This window comes from Phalangium opilio, unplaced genomic scaffold (assembly GCF_054372755.1).
Source record: "Phalangium opilio isolate 3A_F unplaced genomic scaffold, DU_Popi_V2 ptg000079l_1, whole genome shotgun sequence".
NCBI classification, from domain to species: domain Eukaryota; kingdom Metazoa; phylum Arthropoda; class Arachnida; order Opiliones; family Phalangiidae; genus Phalangium; species Phalangium opilio.
In genome coordinates, this window is record NW_028324187.1 from 5,482,569 (window position 1) to 5,504,553 (window position 21,985).

Consider the following 21,985-nt stretch of genomic DNA (forward strand, 5'->3'; position numbering starts at 1 on the left):
GTCTAGTAGAAACGTTTAATTCTAAGTAAGAATTCTGGAAATTTTGTCTATATATAGCACCTAGTTTCGTGTTTAAGAGTTTTGATTGGATGGATTTGAAAAGAGACCAAGAAGAAAGAAAACAACCCTGGAGTGGACACACATAATGTTTTTATATTAAACTTTATTATACTCTTGTAAGAGTCTAATTATGGTTGGGAAAACAATTTCATTAGCGTCTATGGCGTATAGGACATCAGAGTGTGTCCATTGCGAAACGTTAATATGGAAATTTTCAACCAAGTTTGGAAGATTACCGGCTAGCCAGGCCACGTCTTCGGGGTCAGCAAGCGGGTCATCGTCGCTCCAAAATAACGATACAGGAGCTTTTATGTTTGACACATTGTAAATTGGCGGGCTTTCCTACGAAATTTGAATTTGACATTTAGGCTTAGCGCCTCGACCCAAATTTTTAACATACTTATGACTTACCTGGCCGTATCTTATAAGATTTTCTTCAGTACCGTAATCGTATTTTTGAAACTGACCAGCCGCTACTTCCTAGTAACCAAACGGAACCAAAAATAAATTCCTTAAATTACGCGGCATTTTATTTTAAGCCTTGGTCAAGATCAAAAATTTACTTGGGAAAAATGAAAAATGGTGTATATGGATGTACCAGCGGGATAAATGGTATTATAGACGGGTATTCTGGTCTCGTTTATATGAAGGCTGGTAAAGAAGCCTTCGAAAACGTAGTTACAAATGAATCTCGTAACGGAAAAAGCGCATAAGCCTCGGTTTATAAAATGCGGCATTGACGTGCTGTTCGTTAGAAAACGTCCTTCGGTTCCGTACATTAATCGTGTTAAGGGCTACAATTTGACGAATTAGAATTCACACTCTACCTAAAAACTTTAAGGGTTCACTTACAACCAGTATCGGAGCCAATGTGTGAAACCTTTTCTTCACATCCTTATCTTTAATATTTGATACTCTAGCAACGGGTGCCATGGCTACGACTAAATTGACCTTGAAAAGTCAAAATTTAGGCGGTCATGTCAAGTAATTGACAAAAGGGGTAAGTTGACATTACTTTATCATTAAATTCCTGGTTATGGGTTAGGAGGGCGAATATTACGCACGTCCCCATGGAGTGACCGACGTAGGAGAGTTTTTCTTGACCAGTTACATTCAAAACGTAATTCATCATAGATGGAAGGTCAATGGCGGATATTTCATCCCAACTATCGCGATTTAATTAAAATTAAAACGAAAATCGACGATGTTTTAAATTCAAGTTTCATACTTGAATTTCCAAAAAGCTTTATCGTTAATTGTTAAATTCGTATGTCTTTGCGAATAACGATTACCACGGGCATTCCCTAACCATACATCGTATCCGCGATCCAATAGAACGAACCCTAAATCGCATCATTGTAAAAAATCTATTCAACTTGACGATATTTTCGTCGGTTGTCAATTTTACCCAAGCTTTGATTTGGAAAGTTGACAACGTAATCGTTGCTCGACGCCAATAATCCGTGCATCATAAAGACAACGGGACGTTTACTACGAGTTTCAACGGTGTTGTTCTTTTTAACAATACGTTGAACACCCAAAATATAACCATCGGGTGTAACCACGTCGTGTTCCTCGCATTCGTAACCGGCTTTATTGCGAATCATCTGAGGCTATAACTTTTATTTGTTAACATACAAATGGTGCGAAAATATACATGATAAAATCAAAGGCAATAGAAATAAATGTATAGAAAGTAAGCTATAGACACTGAGAAGGTAGTGTTACGATCTACAGCAAACCCTCCAAGCGTGTGAAACCAAAGTACAGCGCATGGGCAATCAATTTTGAGTCAAAAATGTTAACTTCTATGACAGATTTTATACTAACACCCCTACAAATACCTGAATCTTCCTTCTGTTATTATTTTTATTAGTCTTTGATTGTAAACACAAATTATTTAAATTTTACCGTAGTCGCGTCATAATCGACGTCATCTCCGCTAAACTGAAAAGCACGTCTAAAGGCATCGGCTATGTTCTCCGTTGTTTGACTTACAGTTAATAATACTCCGTAATTGAAAACAATTAAAAATAATAAGAGCCGATGCATATTTGTTTAAGTTGTTGTTGAAACTAAACTTATCGAGATAATTTCGGTTTGTTTCTATTATTATAGTACGGGGCCATTTTTCATAATCGTGTAGTTGCAAAAATTCAGCTGTTTATGGAGGAAAGTGTAAAAAAACAATGGCTGATTGAAAAACAACAGATGTTATTATTTACTATTGTTTCTATAGAATCATTTGCAAGTTTATGAAGGTTTTAGGGCAGTTACGTCGTCGAAATCGGAACAAATGCTTATATATACTTTGACACCAATTTGCGTTTCAGACTTAATTGCGCTTTCTTAGACAAGAATTTTCAATTCCTTATATTAAATAAGAAAATGGGAACAATTAAGATACAGGGTGGAAACCTTGACCGGCGACCAACCTAGATATTCATCCGTGTTCTAATTAGTGTAGGCTTAATTATAAATGTTCTAAATGAGCCAGGGTATTTAAAGGACATGCAGTAAATGCATGCTGAATAGTTTTTGGGTCAACCCATAATCCGCTATCATGTTGTTGCTTTTCTTCCCCCCAAAGTACAATTACAAAATAAAGCAATGTTTATTTAGGGGTTATTCATAAAGTATTAGGACGGGGGAGGGGCTTAATGTCTTGACTGGGTGTTCACCATCGAACTTTACTTACCTTGAGAAGAACTAGGGTATTTAAAGGACATGCAGTAAATGCTGAATAGGTTTTGGGTCAACCCATAATCCCTAATCATGTTGTTGCTTTAATAATTTCCCCCCAAGTTACAATGTTACAATTACAAAATAAAAAGATGTTTACTTAGGGGTCATTCATAAAGTATTAAGAAGGAGGGGTCGTGAACAGGCTTAATGGCTGGCTGGGGGGGGGGGGTTCACCATCGAACTTACCTTGAGAAGAACCACTAACTAAACTAAAATGAACCATCCAGAACCGGTGCAGTTTGCTCGAATAAAATTGGAAATGAACGAATCCCCACCAAACAAAGAAACAGATCGACCCACTTCTTATGTAAGCCAATCAGTTATCTTAAAAATGACACCATAATAACCTTTGACATTTTAATTAACATCGAATAAAGCGTACAAGTTCTATTTAAAAAAACCTACTATATTGATCTGAACTGATTTTTTTTTTATTTTTTTGATAACTTAAAGCTCGCTATGATTATTTTGAACATTAAAACTAAACCGGGATTAATTTAGCTCGCATTCAAATTAAATTACGAGTTGGAACGGCAACAAGCTCTGCCATTCGAATTGCCAAGATTTTGGCAACCGTTTGCCTCAAGTTCGTAAGGACCATCCTCAATCTCGCTGCAATAAAACAGATTCTCGGCAATTAAGAGAGGAGCATTATCAACAATTTCGCTCAATTGCAGGCCACTTAATTGCCAGCAACCCGAAACGTCGAAAAACGTTAGATTGTTAAATAATCCAGCTTGGAGAAGATATCTGAAAATAATAAATTGCCCAAAGGGATATTGAACTATTTGATCGTTATAGTTCATTAGCCCTTTAAAACGGGAGGAGGGGTTAATATTTACCTCAATCCAAGATCGGTGATTCGATAACAGCCTGATAGCGAGACGCGTCTCAATTGGTTAGTTTTATCTTGGTTATTTTGAAGTGGGCACGATTTGAAACAGGGCGTTTTGCATCGGTTGATATCTTTAAGGGGGCATTTTTGCGAGAAACATTGGCAAAATAATCGGAGGCCTTCGTCAGAGACGTGGCAACCGGATAGGTTCAAGTACTCCAGTTTCTCAAAGACATTGTAAGAATAAAGCCTAGAAACATTACAGGGGTTTGCGCAGACATTTGAGCGTGTTTGTCAGCGCAATATTATAAGTCCATAAGATATGTTCATTCCATAAGTTTGTCACTGGTAACTTAGAAACTGGAGCTTGTCGTGAAGTGAATGAGGTAGGTCATAGATTTGAGGTAAAGCGAGGGAGGCCTGGTGAGCTAGGCGCTGTCAAAGGCTTAGTAATGCAGACTAAATAGGAACTAGATGGACTGCAAAATTAACCACCGAGTGTAACACTTCAACTCTCGCTTGTCGTTCACTCGAACTAGCTATCTCGAGCTGTAAGTAGCATTACGATTCGAAGTATAGGTAGTGTCATACTTATGGAAGTAACATATCTTATAAACTTATGGCTATAGTTATGACCCTAAGAGATAGCGTTACTTTAAACGTACCCTTTAAAAGCGAAATCGTTAATATCAGTGTCAGACACATCTAACGATGTTATGTTGGGACACTGTTTAATTATCGACCGAAACTGATGGAAGAAATTATGATCAATTTACAACTGAAAAAATCGATCAATTTCACGATTGAAAATGTAATGTAAAGTTTCTAACTTGACTATTAGTTAATCCCCCGCAATAAGCCAAGTCAATTTTGCGTACTCCCGCTCCAACTTTAGGCAAAACGTGTTGAATTAAAGCGTTGATTAAATCAGTCTCTTTACGTATTTTAGCGTGCCGACAAACGGGCATTTCGATTCTACGTTCATCGTGAAATTCCCATTCTTCGTAACTCTCGGCTTCGTCCATATCAGCGTCTTCGTCGCTTAAGCTAACTGAACTAATTTGATTCGCTAACGAGAAGTCCGGGCTAAGAACCCCCTCCATTTCCGATTTTGACCAATATCCTAAACCAAAATATAATAACACGTGTTTTCTCCCCTTCATAAGTAAATAATAATCCCCAATAAGTTAACAACGCGCATTAAGGTAAACAGCGACTATAGTTTTTGTCAATTATATCGTTTTTGTCAATTATGTAAAAGTTAATTTTGACAGACTGATTAAATATCTCTCAAAGTTATCAGTCTAAAAAGTTGCGCGAAAATTGTCTAACGTTAATTGAATGGGGTTAAAATTTATGACTGATAATTATAGTTAAGTAGAAGGTGAAATTAATAAACGTTAAATGCAACGCAATTTAGTACAGGCAAAGGCAGGGCGTTATGAGCAATAAAATAATAATAATATTAGAAATAAATTTCGTTTCATCCACGTTTATAAATTCCACCATTAAAATACAATTTTATTATATTTTTTAAAAAAAAAATAATAATAAATACTGTTATTTCCAAAATTCCCGTTAAACTTGTCTCTAACGCGAAGGCCTAAATCGGCAACTTCTTATAGGGTTTTATGGTCAACTAACAATATTCCCAAATATACACTCGACGGGTGTTCCACGGTATTGGGAGGGGAATGCGCGGCGGCACCTTTGAGCTTTGAAGTCTGAGCGCCGGCGCGGTTGGGGGTTTCCCGGTTGCGAGGCTTACTATACTTCAATGATGCCGATTTAACAGTGTAGATACTACATACCAACGGGTTGGGAACCCCCTTCAGGAGGGTTTCCCCCAAGAATGTAGCATTCCCAAACTTACACAATAGAGACCCACAATTTAAAGAATGCGGAAAAATGGTACCGGAAACTGACGCAATAGAAGCCGATTGTTTTAGGAATGCGGAAAGATTACCACTTCCTTTTTAGCTCCATCCACAATTTTATCATGACTGACTTATATTTTAATGCCCAGACCGAACCGCTTTAGCTAGGAAGCTGAAATTTTGCAGGGACGTTACCCTTATATAGTAGATGCTTGCTAAGAAATATTTTTGTAATCCGCGGCCATCTTGAAAAATGGAGGCCGTCCTTACCCTAGTCGCTATTTACGTTAATCGCGTAGTACTAACTAACTTATTAAGTATATGATTGACACAAACCTTTAGCCCAATAGACGGGTGACAATTCTGACCAGAGATTTTTAGAAAAAGATAACGTGTTCCACAAACGACAGACGGCGGAACAACGTGTCAGATCACGCGCGTTCAAGTAGGAAAATATGTTAAGTACAAGTTCGGGTGGCAGAAAGTCAAAATAGTTTCTGGAATGTTCCGATTCTTGTTTAGGAATTTCTTCAGTTTGGCAATCATTTTTTTCGTCAAGAATTAAGTGTTGCCATTTAGTGTGTTCTTTCAAGACCATGTCCTTAAGGGACTTTAGTTCGTCATACCCAAAATATTTCATCAACATTGGTTGGAAAACCTGATTGGAATAGTAATGCCCCTTTTCACACATATATACTCAACTCCCTGACATTTTCTTGACCTTTTTGGGCCCATGGGGTCATTGTTAAATTCCCTTTCAGAAGTTTAGACTGGCATTTTTGGGTCATTTTAAAATAATCTGACATTCCCCTGACCTTTATGGGCCCATTTCAAAATTTACCGACTTCTCACTGACCTTCATGGGGTCATTGTTAAATTCCCTTTCAGAAGTTTAGACTGGCATTTTTGGGTCATTTTAAAATAATCTGACATTCCCCTGACCTTTATGGGCCCATTTCAAAATTTACCGACTTCTCACTGACCTTCATGGGGTCATTGTTAAATTCCCTTTCAGAAGTTTAGACTGGCATTTTTGGGTCATTTTAAAATAATCTGACATTCCCCTGACCTTTATGGGCCCATTTCAAAATTTACCGACTTCTCACTGACCTTCATGGGGTCATTGTTAAATTCCCTTTCAGAAGTTTAGACTGGCATTTTTGGGTCATTTTAAAATAATCTGACATTCCCCTGACCTTTATGGGCCCATTTCAAAATTTACCGACTTCTCACTGGCCTTCATGGGGTCATTGTTAAATTCCCTTTCAGAAGTTTAGACTGGCATTTTTGGGTCATTTTAAAATATTCTGACATTTCCCTGACCTTTATGGGCCCATTTCAAAATTTCCCGACTTCTTACTGACCTTCATGGGGTCATTGTTAAATTCCCTTTCAGAAGTTTAGACTGGCATTTTTGGGTCATTTTAAAATATTCTGACATTCCCCTGACCTTTATGGGCCCATTTCAAAATTTACCGACTTCTCACTGACCTTCATGGGGTCATTGTTAAATTCCCCCTTCAGAAGTTCAGACTGGCATTTTTGGGCGATTTTAAAATAATCTGACATTTCCCTGACCTTTATGGGCCCATTTTAAAATTTCCCGATTTCTCACTGACCTTCATGGGGTCATTGTTAAATTCCCCCTTCAGAAGTTCAGACTGGCATTTTTGGTCGATTTTAAAATAATCTGACATTTCCCTGACCTTTATGGGCCCATTTTAAAACTTCCCGATTTCTCACTGACCTTCGTGGGATTCCCCTTCTCAATGACCTTCATGGGGTCATTGTTTAATTCCCCTTCTGATTGACATTTTTGGGCTATTTTAAAATATTCTGACATTTCTCTGACCTTTATGGACCCATTTTAAAATTTCCTGGTTTCTCCCTGACCTTCATGGGGTCATTGTTAAATTCGATTACTGACTGACATTTTTGGGCTATTTTAAAATATTTTGACATTTCCTGACCTTGTGGCCAGATTTTTAAAATCTATAATGTGTCCCTGACATTTCCAGCACATTTTTGAATTCCCTGACTTTCTCTGACCTTTGTCAACCCTGACAACCCTTTGCAATTGCTTCCCAAGAACTAAAAAAATAATAAAAGTCATTTCCTACCTCTTCTTCTTCTTTCATGTGTGGCAGAAATTCCTTATTAAATTCCTCCAGAGCTTGTTGAAGTTTAATTCCATAATTGATCTTTTCAATCTGACTTTTTCTAGCACATGAGTATCCATCTTTGACCAGTGCCAACATATCTGATAACTGACTGTCATTATGGCAATTACAAACGGCCGCGTCGTGTATGGACAGCGCCTTCAATTTGTTCTTAAGTTTCTTCATGATAAACGCATTCTCTATCTGCTCATGAGTTTTGAACTCACAGAATGTTTTGTGAAGACTATGTAGAAGAGACTTTAACGCGTCATCGTTTGAAAAATCCGTCAAATTCAACTGAAACCGCGATAATTAAACGTTAATCATTGTATTTAATTTATAATTAGTCGTATTTAATTTATAATTAATCGTATTTAATCACTTACTTGCTGATATGACACTTCAACTAGACGTTTCATGCGATTATGCGGTCCAGAAAATACATCGACTTCGTCTGGAAATGGCGGCATTTTTCTAGTTTACGGTTTAATTAGGATGATTAACTTAAGCATTTAAATTGTTAATGACGATTAGTTACTATTAAAACACGATAAAATGGATAAAATTTCACGGCACCAACTATTAAACCGACAGCAAAGGCTTATGTAAAGTTTTGCTTTATGTAGTCTGCTAAAAACATTCAATCAAGTTTTGGACAGCTTCTACCTTCTACTCCAGATAGTTAACTACTCCATGCCAGCACATAGTCGTCTGCAGGGCCGGAAATAAGAAAAATTTCTTATTTCCGGCCCTGGTCGTCTGCCTTGTGGTTGTGGCAGGGATAAGGGAGGTTGTGGGTCTTCCCGCCTTTTCTTTTAGTTCCTTTGGTTGCATCGGGATGGCGTCACAAGCGCATGATATATATGGTCGTCTGCTTGTTCTATTTGTTGATATGTTGCAGCCGGCATCCCGATAATCGCGAAAACCATTAATTTTAAGTATAATTAACGATTAAATAATAGGCAAATATGTCTAAAAAAGGTTCAAGCACGGCAAACATCCATTTTAAAACGATGAACCTTCTTTTTGAAGGGGGTATGTAACTTTGCACTAAATACTAACAAACAAACTGAACTTTTAATTAATTTACCGTAATTAATTAAAGGTGCTAAATTAGGAGCTCAATCTCAGACTATCGCAACAGCCGCGGTATTTTATCACCGTTTTTTCGATCAATGTAACATAGAAGATTATGATCCTCACGTATGTAAACTTGACTGGCCAAGGCTTAACATTCCCGTTTAATTTGAACTAATTAATTTAATTACTTTAGTTAATAGCAGCGACCTCCATGTATTTAGCGGGCAAAGTTGAAGAGGATCATTTAAAAATACGCGATGTTGTCAATGTCTATCATAAGTATATAACTGAAATATAATATGTGATAATGTGAGTCTCATGAATTCATGTGTTGTGAATGTTTCTTTTTAAATTTCAAGAGTAACAAACCCAAATTCGGAACCATTAGACTTGGGTGAAGAATACTGGTCTCTAAGAGACTCAATAGTTCAAGGGGAATTACTCCTTTTAAGAATGTTACAGTTCAAAGTATCAATTGATCATCCTCATAAAGTAATTACAAATTATTGTTTAACGAGTTTAATTACTGGGTAATTAATTATTTTGAGTGTTTAAACAACAAACAGTATCTACTTCATTACTTGAAATCCCTTCACGACTGGTTTGATGACAAAAGCCTGGAGAGAGTTCCACTCATGAGAATGTGTTGGTCACTACTTTGTGACTTTTACCATGATCCCTTGTGTTTAAAGTACAAACCTCAACACGTGGCTGTTGCCATTATCAATACAGCCTTACAATGTTATGCTATAACTGTTCCCTTCACGGAAGAAGCAGTGCAAAATTGGTTTGAAGTAAGTTTGGCAAAGGCTTAGCAACTGAGAGGAAATTTTAGGGATGACATCACAAAGAGGGCCAGAAATAAGACAATTTCTTATAGTGACCTCCCTCCCCCTTTGACTGAAAAATTTATAGGACCTTGTCCACTTTAGTATGCAAAAATAGGGCAGCAACTGACCAGTGACCCCCTTGGTTTTTAAAAAAATTAGGGGACATTTTATAATTTTATTGGACGATGTCCAGTTTCCTGTCTGTGTGCCTATTTCCAGCCCTGGTCACAAAGGCTTAACTGTTATTAGAATGTTGCAAAGGCTTAACTGTTATTAGAATGTTGCAAAGGCTTAACAACTGTTATTAGAATGTTGCAAAGGCTTAACAACTGTTATTAGAATGTTGCAAAGGCTTAACTGTTAGAATGTTGCAAAGGCTTAACTGTTAGAATGTTGCAAAGGCTTAACTGTTAGAATGTTGCAAAGGCTTAACTGTTAGAATGTTGCAAAGGCTTAACTGTTAGAATGTTGCAAAGGCTTAACTGTTATTAGAATGTTGCAAAGGCTTAACTGTTATTAGAATGTTGCAAAGGCTTAACTGTTATTAGAATGTTGCAAAGGCTTAACTGTTATTAGAATGTTGCAAAGGCTTAACTGTTATTAGAATGTTGCAAAGGCTTGGCGACTAATTATTAAGTTTCAGGGGAATAATTAGCTTAAACTTTGTAAAGGCTTAGAGATTAATTAATTTAAAATTAAATTTCAGGCTTTGTGTGAAGATTTAACTAAAGATAAAATGTGGGAGATTATGGAATCAATCATGTCGGTTTATGACGCGGAAGAAGACAATTAAAAAAAAAATTGTGTTAACATTAACATTCAACTTTGTTTTTTTTTTTTTTACACCATTTTTCATGAATAAAGAAAAGAAAAGGCACTTTATTTTTTTTTCACAAACTATAATTTTCCAGCATCTTCTTTTAAAGTGACAGTGCGATTAAACACCAACTGAAATAAATAAAATTTAAGTTTCGGTGTCGTGACTGTCGTCTGCTATTTCAAATAAAAAATTAAAAAAAAAAGAAAAAACCTAAAGTAACCTTATTTTTTGCTGAGTCAGGATCCACACTGAAAAACCCGATTCTTTCAAACTGAAATTTCTCATAAACTTTAGCATTACCAACTGAAACGTCTATCAAAGCGTCCTTTATTATTTTCAATGAATCCTAAAACAAAACGAGTTTAAATTAAATTGAAACGTTAAGTTAATTTAATTTAATTAAAAAAAATTTAGCAATTAACATGAACCTACTTTATTGCAATCACTAATGAAACCTCCTGGTACTTCATTTGGATCCTCAGGATTTGGATGCTTAAATCTTAATTATTAATAAACAAGCAAGCAATTAATTAATTTAGAATAGGTAAATTACTCCTAAAGTTAATTTAATTAAGATTACTTACAATCTATCATACAACCTAACTTCGCATGTCAGTGGCTGTGACACCCAATGAATGAACGCCTTAGGTTTTTCTCCTTCAGTGCTTTTAGAACAAGTAACGTGAACTTCCGTGACGTTTCCATCACCATCTTTAATCGCCTTCTGGAAAAATACTAAATATCCCGCGTGTCTCAAGCCAACTCCTTGTTTTGGAGTTAATCTACGATAACCTTTCTCTTCCACCTGAAATAAAAGTAATGGCGGCCATTTTGTTTACGTTAAATAAATGTAAACCAAGGCTTAGCTTCCATAGTTTGTTTTTATGGCAAAGGCTTTGTTTACGTTACAAAAATGTAAACCAAGGCTTAGCTTCCATAGTTTGTTTTTATGGCAAAGGCTTTGTTTACGTTACAAAAATGTAAACCAAGGCTTAGCTTCCATAGTTTGTTTTTATGGCAAAGGCTTTGTTTACGTTACAAAAATGTAAACCAAGGCTTAGCTTCCATAGTTTGTTTTTATGGCAAAGGCTTTGTTTACATTACAAAAATGTAAACCAAGGCTTAGCTTCCATAGTTTGTTTTTATGGCAAAAGCTTATTACTTCTCTGAAATCGCTTCGTTCTATAAATACAGTTGAGGCAAAAGGCACTGTATGTTTCCCTTTACTGGGATCAGACGGGAAATTAGGCACATCCACGTCAATAATGGTGCCGAAATTACCGGGAAAATTTGTAATTACTAATTTCAAAGGCTCTAAAACCGCCATTACCCTGAAATTATTATTTATTAACTAATTAATTAAAATAACTATTACATTAATTGAACTAAAATAAGAAAGAAAACTAGTTAAGACAACAACTAACCTAGAGGCTGAGACATTCAAACTATCGCGAACGTAAGATTCCAGCATTTGAATATCAACTGTGCTTTGAGAGCCAGTTAACCCCACACCAGCGCAAAAGTTATTAATGCCATCAGCTGGAAATCCCCTGCGTCTTAAGGCGGTCAAAGTAAAGAGTCGCGGGTCGTCCCAATCTCTAACAATGCCTTCCGAGATAAGTTTACCAATTTTTCTCTTGGAAACGACCGTGTAATTCAGGTTTAAACGCCCGTATTCCCATTGAACGGGACAATAAATATCTAACGCGTTGCACAGCCAATAATAAGAGGACCGCCTGTGATCCATTAAACATTTGTTTATTCAAGTCCTTTGCTTAGAACTGAAACTACGCGGTTCATACCTTGATTGAAACTCCTTGGTGCAGAGAGAATGCGTGACATTTTCCAATGAATCACACAAACAGTGTGTGAAATCATAAGTTGGATAAATGCACCATTTTTTACCAGTTCTGTGATGTTGAACAAAACGTATCCTATAAGCGACAGGGTCCTGTTTCCCTTCCTCCAAGGTCACTTTCATTCTAAGTGTGGCGTCTCCTTCATTGATTTTACCTTTCCTCATGTCCTCAAATAATTGGGCACTTTCGTCAATGGGGCGATCCCTCCAAGGGGAGGGTGGCGGGTTGAAACCCTTTAATTCCTCAGAACGTTGATGGCAAACATAAGCCAATCCTTTCTTTATTAAGATTTTAGCAAAATTGTACAACTCGTCAAAATAGTCTGAGGAATGAGTTATCGCGCATGGTTTGTAACCTGCAACACGTAAGCCGATGTTAATCGTCTAAAAAACATAGACACTTTGGTCTAAAATGTGTTAATCCTGCACAAAAATGTGCGCCTTGGTCTAAAAAATGTGTTAATCCAGCACAAAAATTTACACTTTGGCCTAAAAACAACGTAAGCCTTGGTCTATAATGTGTCAGTTTCCTATACAACGTAAGCCTTGGTCTATAATGTGTCAGTTTCCTGTACAACGTAAGCCTTGGTCTATAATGTGTCAGTTTCCTGTACAACGTAAGCCTTGGTCTATAATGTGTCAGTTTCCTGTACAATGTAAGCCTTGGTCTATAATGTGTCAGTTTCCTGTACAACGTAAGCCTTGGTCTATAATGTGTCAGTTTCCTGTACAATGTAAGCCTTGGTCTATAATGTGTCAATTTCCTGTACAACGTAAGCCTTGGTCTATAATGTGTCAGTTTCCTGTACAACGTAAGCCTTGGTCTATAATGTGTCAGTTTCCTGTACAACGTAAGCCTTGGTCTATAATGTGTCAGTTTCCTGTACAACGTAAGCCTTGGTCTATAATGTGTCAGTTTCCTGTAACATGTAAGCCTTGGTCTATAATGTGTCAGTTTCCTGTACAACGTAAGCCTTGGTCTATAATGTGTCAGTTTCCTGTAACATGTAAGCCTTGGTCTATAATGTGTCAGTTTCCTGTACAACGTAAGCCTTGGTCTATAATGTGTTCCTGGAACTTCCTGTACAACGTAAGCCTTGGTCTATAATGTGTTCCTGGAACTCCCTGCACAAAGTAAGCCTTGGTCTAAACAATCTTTACCAAGCCATTCAACCATTTCCTTGATGCCTAAAAAGAACCTCTCCTCTTCCTTTTCAGGGTTTGTGTCATCATAACGGAGAATACAAGCTCCATTATAGGCCGCGGCATAACCAAAGTTGATATTGATGGCCTTGGCATGTCCAATGTGAAGGATTCCATTTGGTTCAGGAGGAAAACGAGTTCTTACTTGACCACCAGTTTGTTTTAAGTGGTCTTTCAATAAATCCATTGTTTTTGGGGTGATAACGTAACCATCCGTTTTGTAGTTTTCACCAACTTTATGGAAATGTACTTTAGTTTTCATCAATTCCGAGATGGTTGTGGCCCCTCCAATATCTTGAGTTTGATTATCGACAGTTGAATCATTTTTAACGTTAGATTTAACAGGTTTGGAGCTTTCATTGGAAGACTGTTTAACTTTGGCGGGTTTTTCATTATCTTGGGCAGTTTTAGGGCCCAAGAGATCCAAAATTTGTAAATCAACTTCGTTTTTAACACATTTTCCATCAGCAAACCTTAAGCTCTTTCTAGCTTCAGCTAAACACGTTTATTCAACAATTAAAACCAATAATAATATTGAAGTTGTTGATTTATAAAACGGACCTAAAATGAGGCCTACGTTGAACCTATATCTCTTTTCAATTAAATCAGCTTTATGTTTAAGTATAATTCCTTCCACAACTTTCTCAATTTGTTCCGGAGTAACAGTAACACCAACCCCAGAATGGTTTTCAAATTTTAATTTGTCTAATGGGGCCGCGGGGTTTGATAGCATGTATTCCAGCGCGGCTAATTTTAATTTATTTAATTATTATTTTAATTAATATTAAGGTAAATTCTAACCTTACCTGTTAGTTTTACTTCACTGTCAAGTTTCCCCGTTGCTAGATATTCACTCAAAATGGGAATCCAATGATGTATTTGCGCTTTTATTTTCGTAGCGGCTTGATAAATTAAGTTACCTAATTGTTTGTTAATGCCATTTTTTGTATGCTTCTTGGCCTATAATTAAAATTAATTAATTTTCAATAAATATACACGTGTAATATCTTTAGCAGACGCCTAAATTTCAACTTGACATATTGATGGATTAGGTAAGCCTTGGTCCAAAAACATTTCTATTTATATTTTAGGATAATTCCGACATTTAAAAACATACCTCTTTAATAAATTCGGCCAAAATTTGAGATAAAGATTCATTTTTCGTTGTTTCTTTCGCTTTTTGTTGGCTTAAACCAATTTCCATAAACGTGGCAACTAATTCTTCGGCCATCCTGAAGGCTGAGTGACAGATCGGAGAGAGAGAGGCCAGAGAGAATATAAGCAGACGACTCTCTATGAAAACGGTGCTGATGATAAGCACATCCCTGTGATAAATGCGAATTTCCTTCCTTCCAGCTCTATATATTATTTTCAAATAGGGAAGCGGCAACTTTCTGGCTTCCACTATACTATTATCTATAGAAAGACAAAATAAAGTGCCTGTTTTAAAGAAATAAACTTTTTGTGAATGTAATTTTTGAAAAAATAAATTTATTTCAAATTATATGCTGTTTTAAATTTATTAACTTGTAGAGACCCCATCTCATTACCTTTGTATTACAATTAAGTCTGATTTAGTCTTTACATAATACTAGCTACCCCAAATCAACATTCAAGTTATTTTCCATATGAGACTTTATGTGGAAAATTAACAGTACACGCGACTGTACTAGTAACCCGTAAAGAAATACAGCTGGTACATATTTTGCGAGAGGCTGATTCCCAAATGCAGTTGTAAAACTGTTTTATTTCGTTTCATTTTGTTTAGCATAGACTTTGAACGCGTAAACATGTCGCCAATTTTAATTTTGAGTTTCATAACCCTCTCAATTTCTTTAATTACTTGCGAAGATGAATTGTCAGAAGTCGTGAAAGACACTCAGATATTTCAAGCGTCTCCCAGAACACTTCACCATCTCGAAGGTGAAAAGAAGTTTTTAAAACACTTGGAAAAATACATAGAAACTACCGAGGAAAATCTCAAAACTCTTAAAAAGTAAGCGTCATTTTGACGCCTCGTTAAGGTTAGGTAATTTTTGCCATAATTTTAAAGATATGTCGAAAAAACCATGGGAGTCTATGACAACAAAGATGTCAACTACGAGGAGGTTTTCAGTAACCCAATAAATACGTATTTGCTTATGAGAAGGTCAACCGTGGATATAGAAGACCTTATTAAAGTTCAAATTAACCAACCGATTGAAAGTGAGTAATTTTCCTAATAATATGTAATATTAATTAAGTGTCTTAAATCATCGATGACATAGAGCTAAAGCAAAATGTGGAAGACTTGAGGTCATCAAGGTTACTAGCTACTCCCGAGGATTTTAAGATCGCCGCTGATGGTTTCGTGACGCTACAAGCCACTTACGAACTTGAAACACCCGCGATACGACATGGTTACCTAATAAGTTCCATTTTCAGAGATATTCCGCCTAACTCCGCCGAACCATTGACTTGTAATTACTTCCAATTCTTATCTAAACCATTCCAGTATTAATTAATAATTTAATTAACAGATAATGATTGCCGACTACTGGCTGTTCACGCCATCAACATTCTTAACTTCGAAATTCACCACGAATGGAAAAACCAAGCTAAATTGTTGGAAGACATGGGACACGAAGATCTGTTAACCCTTTCCCCGTTTACAGATGAACGTTACGTCACTATAGACGAAACTGTGCAAAAGTTGAAAGACGTCGGCTACAAGACTGATCCAGCACCCAAAGGTTGACCGGCTAGATGACGGTAGCCTGACCTTCCCATTGAACCGAACCTGATACAATGGGGGTCGGGTTGCGGTCTTATCACCATAGTTCACTAAACAATGAACAATTCGACGACTAGTTACTTATATCCATTCCTTATAGATGACACGCCTAAAAGCACCTCATTTTGCCCGATGTTTGGCCCTTCTAAGTTAAGGAAAAACTACACGACAATCTTGTACGACACCACGATAACGGAAATGCAAATGATCGAACAATTTGAAAGACTTTGTCGCGGTGAAAGAATAAGGGTAAAGAAAATCCTGACAGAGATGTTTTTGTACTGCGTAAATTTAAAATTTAACAATTCCACGATAGCCAATTGCCTGGGATAGTGAACTACATTGCGAATTATTCAAAGGTTACGATCCATATTATCGATTACAACCAATTAAATTAGAGCAAGTATCGATGGATCCGTATATTGTCGTTCTACGTGATGTTATCTCCGACAGGGAAATGAATATCCTAATTGGTTTAGGAAAAGATAAGGTATATATTCATATACAATTGACAACATCGCTAATTACCTACTACCGTCTTTGATTTAATATGCAAATGAGGTTCTATAGTTTTGTAGCAATAATTAGGGTTAAACCGTCCGTCTTTGATTTAATATGCAAATGAAGTTCTATAGTAATAATTAGGGTTAATTTATACACACGTTAAAAACGTACGTTGACATCACAATCACGTATTCTAAGGTTCTTTCAATGTTTTAGCTGAATCCGGCTTACCAGCTCGCGCTGAATGGTTCCCTATTTCTCTCATCAGCAAGAATAAGTTCTAAGTATGTGATATTTAAATCACGATCGATTCTATAATAACCCCAATTAAGTTAAAGACTTTAAGAATGTATATATATTTAGCTCGTGGGTTAAAACTACGAGTAACAACGACACGGCGCTGATAAACAAGAAACTCGAAATGTTAATTGGTCTGAGTACAAACAGTACAGATGGTAGCGCCGAAGAATTCCAAGTAGCTACCATTGAAATACTCGCGCAAATCAGTGTAAAAATATATATACTCAATTTTAAGGTTAATAATTACGGGACTTCCGGAGTTTACCGACCTCATACCGATTATTTCCCGAAACATCTCGAAGAGGACAAGAAGTTTGTGGTATGATTTCGCGTTTTGTGGCAATGGAGCGCATGACCTAACAAGTGTCCTTCATTATTTAATTTTTGGAAAATATATTTTGCAGGGTTATAAAGACGGAAATCGAATGGCTACGGTCATGTATTACGTAAATCATTAATAAAAACTATTCTAATTAGCCAGACTTAATTAAGAGAAATAACATTTTTTTAATTCAGTTGTCAGATGTTATGTCAGGAGGTGCGACTGTTTTCCCCTACATAGGGGCTACCGTTTGGCCCAGAAAGGTATGGTCTTTAAACTTGGTCGAAAACACCATCTATAAACGATAAGTTCTTACGAAAGGGTGACGTGGTATTTTGGTGGAATGTGAAACCAAACGGAGAGTCGGATCCCATGACCAAACACGGTGGATGTCCGGTGCTTTTTGGTACAAAATGGGGTTAGTTTCCAACAACAATATTATTATAAGAATTACAATATAAATTACAGTATCTTTAATATATTTTTTCTATAGTTGCAAATAGATGGATTAGAAGCCACGGACAGATGTTCAGAAGACCATGCGATGTAGAGGGAGAACATTATTTTGAAACCATCTAAAACACTGGACATTTTTAATTATATAATATGAATTCGATTCAAAATTATTTGTCAATCGAAATATTTTGAATGAAAATAAAAATAATTATTTTAATCATAAACGTGATTTAATTTAATTTTGAATAATCATATTCATATACGTAATTTAGTAAGGGTATCCAATCAGATGACAGACAAATCACGTGGGCGGTTGGAATTAATTCAAAAAACAGCGTTTGACATGTCACACTTTCAGTAATACAAGAACTTATCTTCAATTTGATTAAAATAACGAGGTTTCCGAATAACAGAGTGTGAACGACCCCTGAAAACGGTACACAAGTTTACACTGTGGGTGCATTGCCACCTTTTACCTTTAACTAAACGCTCGGTCGGGTTTATCATTTACTATTTGGCACGTGTTTTATATCCGGTGGTGAACAAATCCAATAGTACAGCTCAAACCAAAGATAAAATATAACTGGATATTCATACGTGGAATAACATGGCTTCCGCGAGGTACTCCATATTGGCCTTAGGTCTAATATTGGTCATTGACGTCATGGACATGGCTAAAGTTCCCGTTATGCCAGCGTACCATCTCTTACAAGGCGAAAGAAAATTTCTGGCAGTCTTAAAGGAGTACAAGTCGACCATGGAGATTAATTTGAATAAAATTAACAAGTAAATTAGGCTAAAACCGCCAGGGTAATTAAAAATCGTGGTAAGTAATTAATTATTGTTTCTATAGGTACTTGAATCATATGACAACGATTTACGAATCTCCGGACAAGGATTACGCGGAATTCCTAAACCATCCATTAAATATTTATTTATTGGGACGTCGTTTAACCCTAGATATTGAGGACATTGTACAAGAACGCATCGTGACTCCAACAAAAAGTATAATCAACAATTCCAAAGGGTGTTCGGACCGACGTACAGTGGGACAGTTTTATGGGCAATCAATTTTGACTTTAAAATGTTTTATACTTCTATGAACTTTGCCCCCACAAGGGACCCCATTCCACTGTACTCCGTTCTTATATACACCCTGTATACTTAAGCCCTCAATTAATTTCTTAGTTATTTAACTAACAGAACTAAGGGATGAAGTGAAAAAATTGCAAGAAACAAATGAACTACCAAGAAAAGACAATATTACATACTCTTTAGAGGCCTTGTACGATCTGCAAGCAATTTACGGACTAGATAGCAAAGCATTAGCGGAAGGTTACATATCGTGTAAAAATTACAGCAGATGTCCCAGCAAAAAGAAAGCCGAACCACTTTCAAGTAAGTACCTAGAACTTAATTTCTTTACGATGTAATTAATTTGGGTTTTGGTTTTAATTGTTCCAATTCCCTTACAGGATTGGACGGTGTTTTATTGGCGGTGAAAGCAGTTGGCTCCGTTGACTTCCCCAGAACATTGGAATGGAGCGACATTGCGGGTAGTGAACCAATGCGAGACGAACACCTCATGTGTAAAGATGGAACAGTAGAAGAATCCGTCAAAGGCATCTCACAAATTATGGGAATGGTAATGTATGCACTAATTAAAAAATAATAATTAACCCAAATTAAAGAAATCTTAATTCATTAAGGTTCAAGTTTCGGTTGCAATGAGCGTAACGCAAAACGCTGGTGGTGGTAAGTAATTACACCGATACGCAAGTACTTACTTAACTCAGTTAAATTACCCAGGTCCCAAAATTCCCATTGGTCCCAACTCAACTGTAATTACAATGCAACGGTTATGTAGAGGAGAAAAGCTACAGGTTTTTAAATTAAAATTGATTTGTTGGGTGATGTTCCAAATTAATTTAATTGTGGTGACAATTATAGCCCATTGAATTGCAAAGGCACTTAAAATGCAAACATCTCTTGCCCAAGGATGCGTACTATTTGTTTCAACCAGTACGAGTTGAGCAGCTGTCAAAGGAACCATACATCGTCATGTTGCATGACATTATCAACAAACAAGAAATTGAAACCTTAAAAATATTAGCTAAAACTAACGTAAGACATTCTTATTTGTAATTAGACACAATTACAGCTTTATTTTGGTTCAGGTAGCCCGGGCTAATTTCGTAGAGACGGCAAAGAGGAGCGTAAAACAATTAATGAAACCAAGTTTCGAGTAAGATAGAATTTTAATTGGAATTAGTTTAAACTTAATGTGACTATCGATTCGTCTTTTGCTTGATTATTAGTACAAGAGTCGCGTCTGACGGTAACGAAGTGGTCAAAGGAATTGACCACAAACTGCAAGAAATTTTGGAAATGAAGTTAAACAAGAAAAATAAAATGTATCAGGTAAGCAACAACAAATTAATTAGCATATTTGGTCAAGATGTTAATTAACAGCAATCGAGTGTACATTAGGTTTATAATTACGGTACAAATGGTCACGATATCAAGGTCGAGGAAACACCACCCAAATCGGCCAGAAAACAAGTGATTAAAATTAAGGAATTAAAAATAAATCTAAATTAAATACAATTAATTTAATTATACATAGATAAATGACGTATCAGTTAAACATGGAACTCTTATGTTATTCGTAAGTAATTAGTCTCCAAATTAATAATTAGGTCTAATTAATTAACAATAAAATTAAGTTATCGGAGGCAAAATACGGAGGCGCGACTATTTTCCCAACAACTGGAGTCACTATCAAACCCGAGATGGGTTCCGGGCTACTTTGGTGGAATATTTTACCAGCAGGGGTCAAGGGTCAAGAAGACCTCCCGTTTCACGCGGATTGTCCAGTATTATACGGAGATAAATGGGGTACATATTAAATTCTGAAGTACTTGGCATGAATAACCGCGTTTTATAACACGAATATTGAATTTAATTTCAGTTGCAACTAGAATGATTTGAAAAGCAGCGCGATAGATTTAAATTATTTGTATCATTTTTGTTACCATTTGGGATTTGTATAATTTCATAGAACTTAATAAACTTTAAAATAATCTAGTTGAGTTTGAAAGTAGTTTAAGTAATTTTTTACGTAGCCTAAAAAGTAATTTAAGTTATAATTGTTAACGTAACCTATTAAGTCATTTAAGTCATAGTTTACGTAACCTCGAAGTAATTTAAGTCATTGTTTACGTAACCTCGAAGTAATTTAAGTCATTGTTTACGTAACCTCGAAGTAATTTGAGTCATTGTTACGTAAACTCGAAGTAATTTAAGTCATTGTTCACGTAACCTCGTAAGAAATTAAAGTCATTGTTTACGTAACCTCATAAGTCATTGTTTACGTAACCTCGTAAGTAATTTAAGTCATTGTTTACGTAATCTCCTAAGTAATTTAAGTCATTGTTTACGTAATCTCCTAAGTAATTTAAGTCATTGTTTACGTAATCTCCTAAGTAATTTAAGTCATTGTTTACGTAATCTCCTAAGTAATTTAAGTCATTGTTTACGTAATCTCCTAAGTAATTTAAGTCATTGTTTACGTATATAATAATCATTGAGGATAAATTTCAGCGGAAATCCTTGAAGGGGCATGGGAAATAAATGGTCCTCAAGGATTAGATTCATCTTGTAATTTTTTCGGTCATTAACTTTATTTGTTTATATAATAACGACGTTTTAAGACAAGCGAATGATTCTCTAATATAAACATTTATTTAAGAATAATCTGATATCGAAATGGACCTTTTCAATACAACAACGGAGCTAAAAAAGGATCAGAATTCACATAAAACGAAGAAATACTTCGTTATTTTGTTCACGATAAACCTAATATCAGATATCTCTAAGAGCCTGTACAAAAGATACTGCGTAGTAATTAAACCACAGATTATACTTAACATTTTTACGATGGACGTTACGGACGTAATTGGCGGTTTTGGATCTTTTCAACTTAGATTACTGTTAATTACTGGTTTACGTTCATTCTGTTCGACTTTTATGCGTTATAGCTACAATTACATAACCAGATCCCCGGATTTCGAATGCGATACTAGTACATTGTACTTCGGTAATTATACTAATGGTAATGCGAGTAGTGTCTACGTTTGGGATTATGCTCGCGAAAGAGATCG

The 21,985-nt window shown here is 36.1% G+C and overlaps 6 protein-coding genes across 7 annotated transcripts in view; 3 read left to right on the top strand and 3 right to left on the bottom strand.

Annotated features, from left to right (window-relative positions):
- Positions 1 to 24: 24 nt before the first annotated feature.
- On the bottom strand, positions 25 to 3,018 carry LOC149654365 (gastric triacylglycerol lipase-like). The gene is made up of 7 exons (XM_089845899.1): positions 1,469 to 3,018; positions 1,289 to 1,403; positions 1,076 to 1,226; positions 913 to 1,011; positions 624 to 854; positions 472 to 540; positions 25 to 402 (listed from the first exon to the last, which is right to left on the bottom strand). Exons 1-7 carry the CDS (start codon positions 1,665 to 1,667, stop codon positions 157 to 159), a joined length of 1,110 nt encoding a protein of 369 aa, XP_089702025.1. The 5' UTR covers positions 1,668 to 3,018; the 3' UTR covers positions 25 to 156.
- Positions 3,019 to 3,148: 130 nt separating this feature from the next.
- LOC149654366 (F-box/LRR-repeat protein 5-like) lies at positions 3,149 to 8,446 on the bottom strand. The gene is made up of 7 exons (XM_089845873.1): positions 8,063 to 8,446; positions 7,638 to 7,973; positions 5,854 to 6,175; positions 4,471 to 4,763; positions 4,306 to 4,388; positions 3,648 to 3,890; positions 3,149 to 3,555 (listed from the first exon to the last, which is right to left on the bottom strand). Exons 1-7 carry the CDS (start codon positions 8,144 to 8,146, stop codon positions 3,324 to 3,326), a joined length of 1,593 nt encoding a protein of 530 aa, XP_089701999.1. The 5' UTR covers positions 8,147 to 8,446; the 3' UTR covers positions 3,149 to 3,323.
- A 53-nt stretch (positions 8,447 to 8,499) lies between these two features.
- koko (cyclin Q) lies at positions 8,500 to 10,463 on the top strand. The gene is made up of 6 exons (XM_089845891.1): positions 8,500 to 8,711; positions 8,782 to 8,879; positions 8,950 to 9,035; positions 9,116 to 9,248; positions 9,323 to 9,550; positions 10,293 to 10,463. Exons 1-6 carry the CDS (start codon positions 8,645 to 8,647, stop codon positions 10,377 to 10,379), a joined length of 699 nt encoding a protein of 232 aa, XP_089702017.1. The 5' UTR covers positions 8,500 to 8,644; the 3' UTR covers positions 10,380 to 10,463.
- The window catches only part of GlnRS (Glutaminyl-tRNA synthetase), a 59,086-nt gene continuing 47,535 nt past the window's right edge, over positions 10,435 to 21,985 (bottom strand). For both annotated transcript variants that reach the window (XM_089845851.1, XM_089845852.1), the window contains 11 exons: positions 14,585 to 14,883; positions 14,274 to 14,427; positions 14,029 to 14,214; positions 13,426 to 13,962; positions 12,209 to 12,620; positions 11,831 to 12,142; positions 11,569 to 11,737; positions 10,991 to 11,211; positions 10,839 to 10,905; positions 10,627 to 10,752; positions 10,435 to 10,534 (listed from right to left, as the gene is read on the bottom strand). In XM_089845851.1, coding sequence (XP_089701977.1) covers positions 10,484 to 10,534; positions 10,627 to 10,752; positions 10,839 to 10,905; positions 10,991 to 11,211; positions 11,569 to 11,737; positions 11,831 to 12,142; positions 12,209 to 12,620; positions 13,426 to 13,962; positions 14,029 to 14,214; positions 14,274 to 14,427; positions 14,585 to 14,883 — 2,534 coding nt within the window. In that variant the 3' untranslated portion in view covers positions 10,435 to 10,483. The remainder of the gene's footprint in view (positions 10,535 to 10,626; positions 10,753 to 10,838; positions 10,906 to 10,990; positions 11,212 to 11,568; positions 11,738 to 11,830; positions 12,143 to 12,208; positions 12,621 to 13,425; positions 13,963 to 14,028; positions 14,215 to 14,273; positions 14,428 to 14,584; positions 14,884 to 21,985) is intronic.
- On the top strand, positions 15,760 to 18,040 carry LOC149654369 (prolyl 4-hydroxylase subunit alpha-1-like). The gene is made up of 10 exons (XM_089845881.1): positions 15,760 to 16,199; positions 16,341 to 16,489; positions 16,557 to 16,730; positions 16,961 to 17,028; positions 17,108 to 17,219; positions 17,280 to 17,363; positions 17,449 to 17,490; positions 17,561 to 17,629; positions 17,688 to 17,784; positions 17,860 to 18,040. Exons 1-10 carry the CDS (start codon positions 16,082 to 16,084, stop codon positions 17,943 to 17,945), a joined length of 999 nt encoding a protein of 332 aa, XP_089702007.1. The 5' UTR covers positions 15,760 to 16,081; the 3' UTR covers positions 17,946 to 18,040.
- Positions 18,187 to 20,906, top strand: LOC149654370 (prolyl 4-hydroxylase subunit alpha-3-like). The gene is made up of 13 exons (XM_089845876.1): positions 18,187 to 18,608; positions 18,676 to 18,827; positions 19,026 to 19,220; positions 19,298 to 19,467; positions 19,532 to 19,577; positions 19,632 to 19,705; positions 19,773 to 19,946; positions 20,000 to 20,067; positions 20,141 to 20,243; positions 20,313 to 20,384; positions 20,449 to 20,490; positions 20,549 to 20,720; positions 20,794 to 20,906. The coding sequence occupies exons 1-13, from the start codon at positions 18,430 to 18,432 to the stop codon at positions 20,811 to 20,813; spliced, it is 1,467 nt and encodes a 488-aa protein (XP_089702002.1). The 5' UTR covers positions 18,187 to 18,429; the 3' UTR covers positions 20,814 to 20,906.

Coding starts and splice junctions, on each gene's coding strand:
- LOC149654365 (XM_089845899.1), bottom strand. CDS start 1,667: ATGATTCGCAATAAAGCCGGTTACGAATGCGAGGAACACGACGTGGTT. Junction 1,227..1,288: donor AAAGCTTTTTGGAAATTCAA/GTATGAAACTTG, acceptor AAATCGCGATAG/TTGGGATGAAATATCCGCCA. Junction 403..471: donor ATCTTATAAGATACGGCCAG/GTAAGTCATAAG, acceptor CAAATTTCGTAG/GAAAGCCCGCCAATTTACAA.
- LOC149654366 (XM_089845873.1), bottom strand. CDS start 8,146: ATGCCGCCATTTCCAGACGAAGTCGATGTATTTTCTGGACCGCATAAT. Junction 6,176..7,637: donor ACATGAAAGAAGAAGAAGAG/GTAGGAAATGAC, acceptor TATTCCAATCAG/GTTTTCCAACCAATGTTGAT. Junction 4,389..4,470: donor GGGGATTAACTAATAGTCAA/GTTAGAAACTTT, acceptor TTCTTCCATCAG/TTTCGGTCGATAATTAAACA.
- koko (XM_089845891.1), top strand. CDS start 8,645: ATGTCTAAAAAAGGTTCAAGCACGGCAAACATCCATTTTAAAACGATG. Junction 8,880..8,949: donor TAGAAGATTATGATCCTCAC/GTATGTAAACTT, acceptor TAATTACTTTAG/TTAATAGCAGCGACCTCCAT. Junction 9,036..9,115: donor GTTGTCAATGTCTATCATAA/GTATATAACTGA, acceptor TTAAATTTCAAG/AGTAACAAACCCAAATTCGG.
- LOC149654369 (XM_089845881.1), top strand. CDS start 16,082: ATGGGACACGAAGATCTGTTAACCCTTTCCCCGTTTACAGATGAACGT. Junction 17,491..17,560: donor TGGCTACGGTCATGTATTAC/GTAAATCATTAA, acceptor TTTTTAATTCAG/TTGTCAGATGTTATGTCAGG. Junction 17,785..17,859: donor GCTTTTTGGTACAAAATGGG/GTTAGTTTCCAA, acceptor TTTTTTCTATAG/TTGCAAATAGATGGATTAGA.
- LOC149654370 (XM_089845876.1), top strand. CDS start 18,430: ATGGCTTCCGCGAGGTACTCCATATTGGCCTTAGGTCTAATATTGGTC. Junction 19,221..19,297: donor GAAAGCCGAACCACTTTCAA/GTAAGTACCTAG, acceptor ATTCCCTTACAG/GATTGGACGGTGTTTTATTG. Junction 19,468..19,531: donor TCTCACAAATTATGGGAATG/GTAATGTATGCA, acceptor TAATTCATTAAG/GTTCAAGTTTCGGTTGCAAT.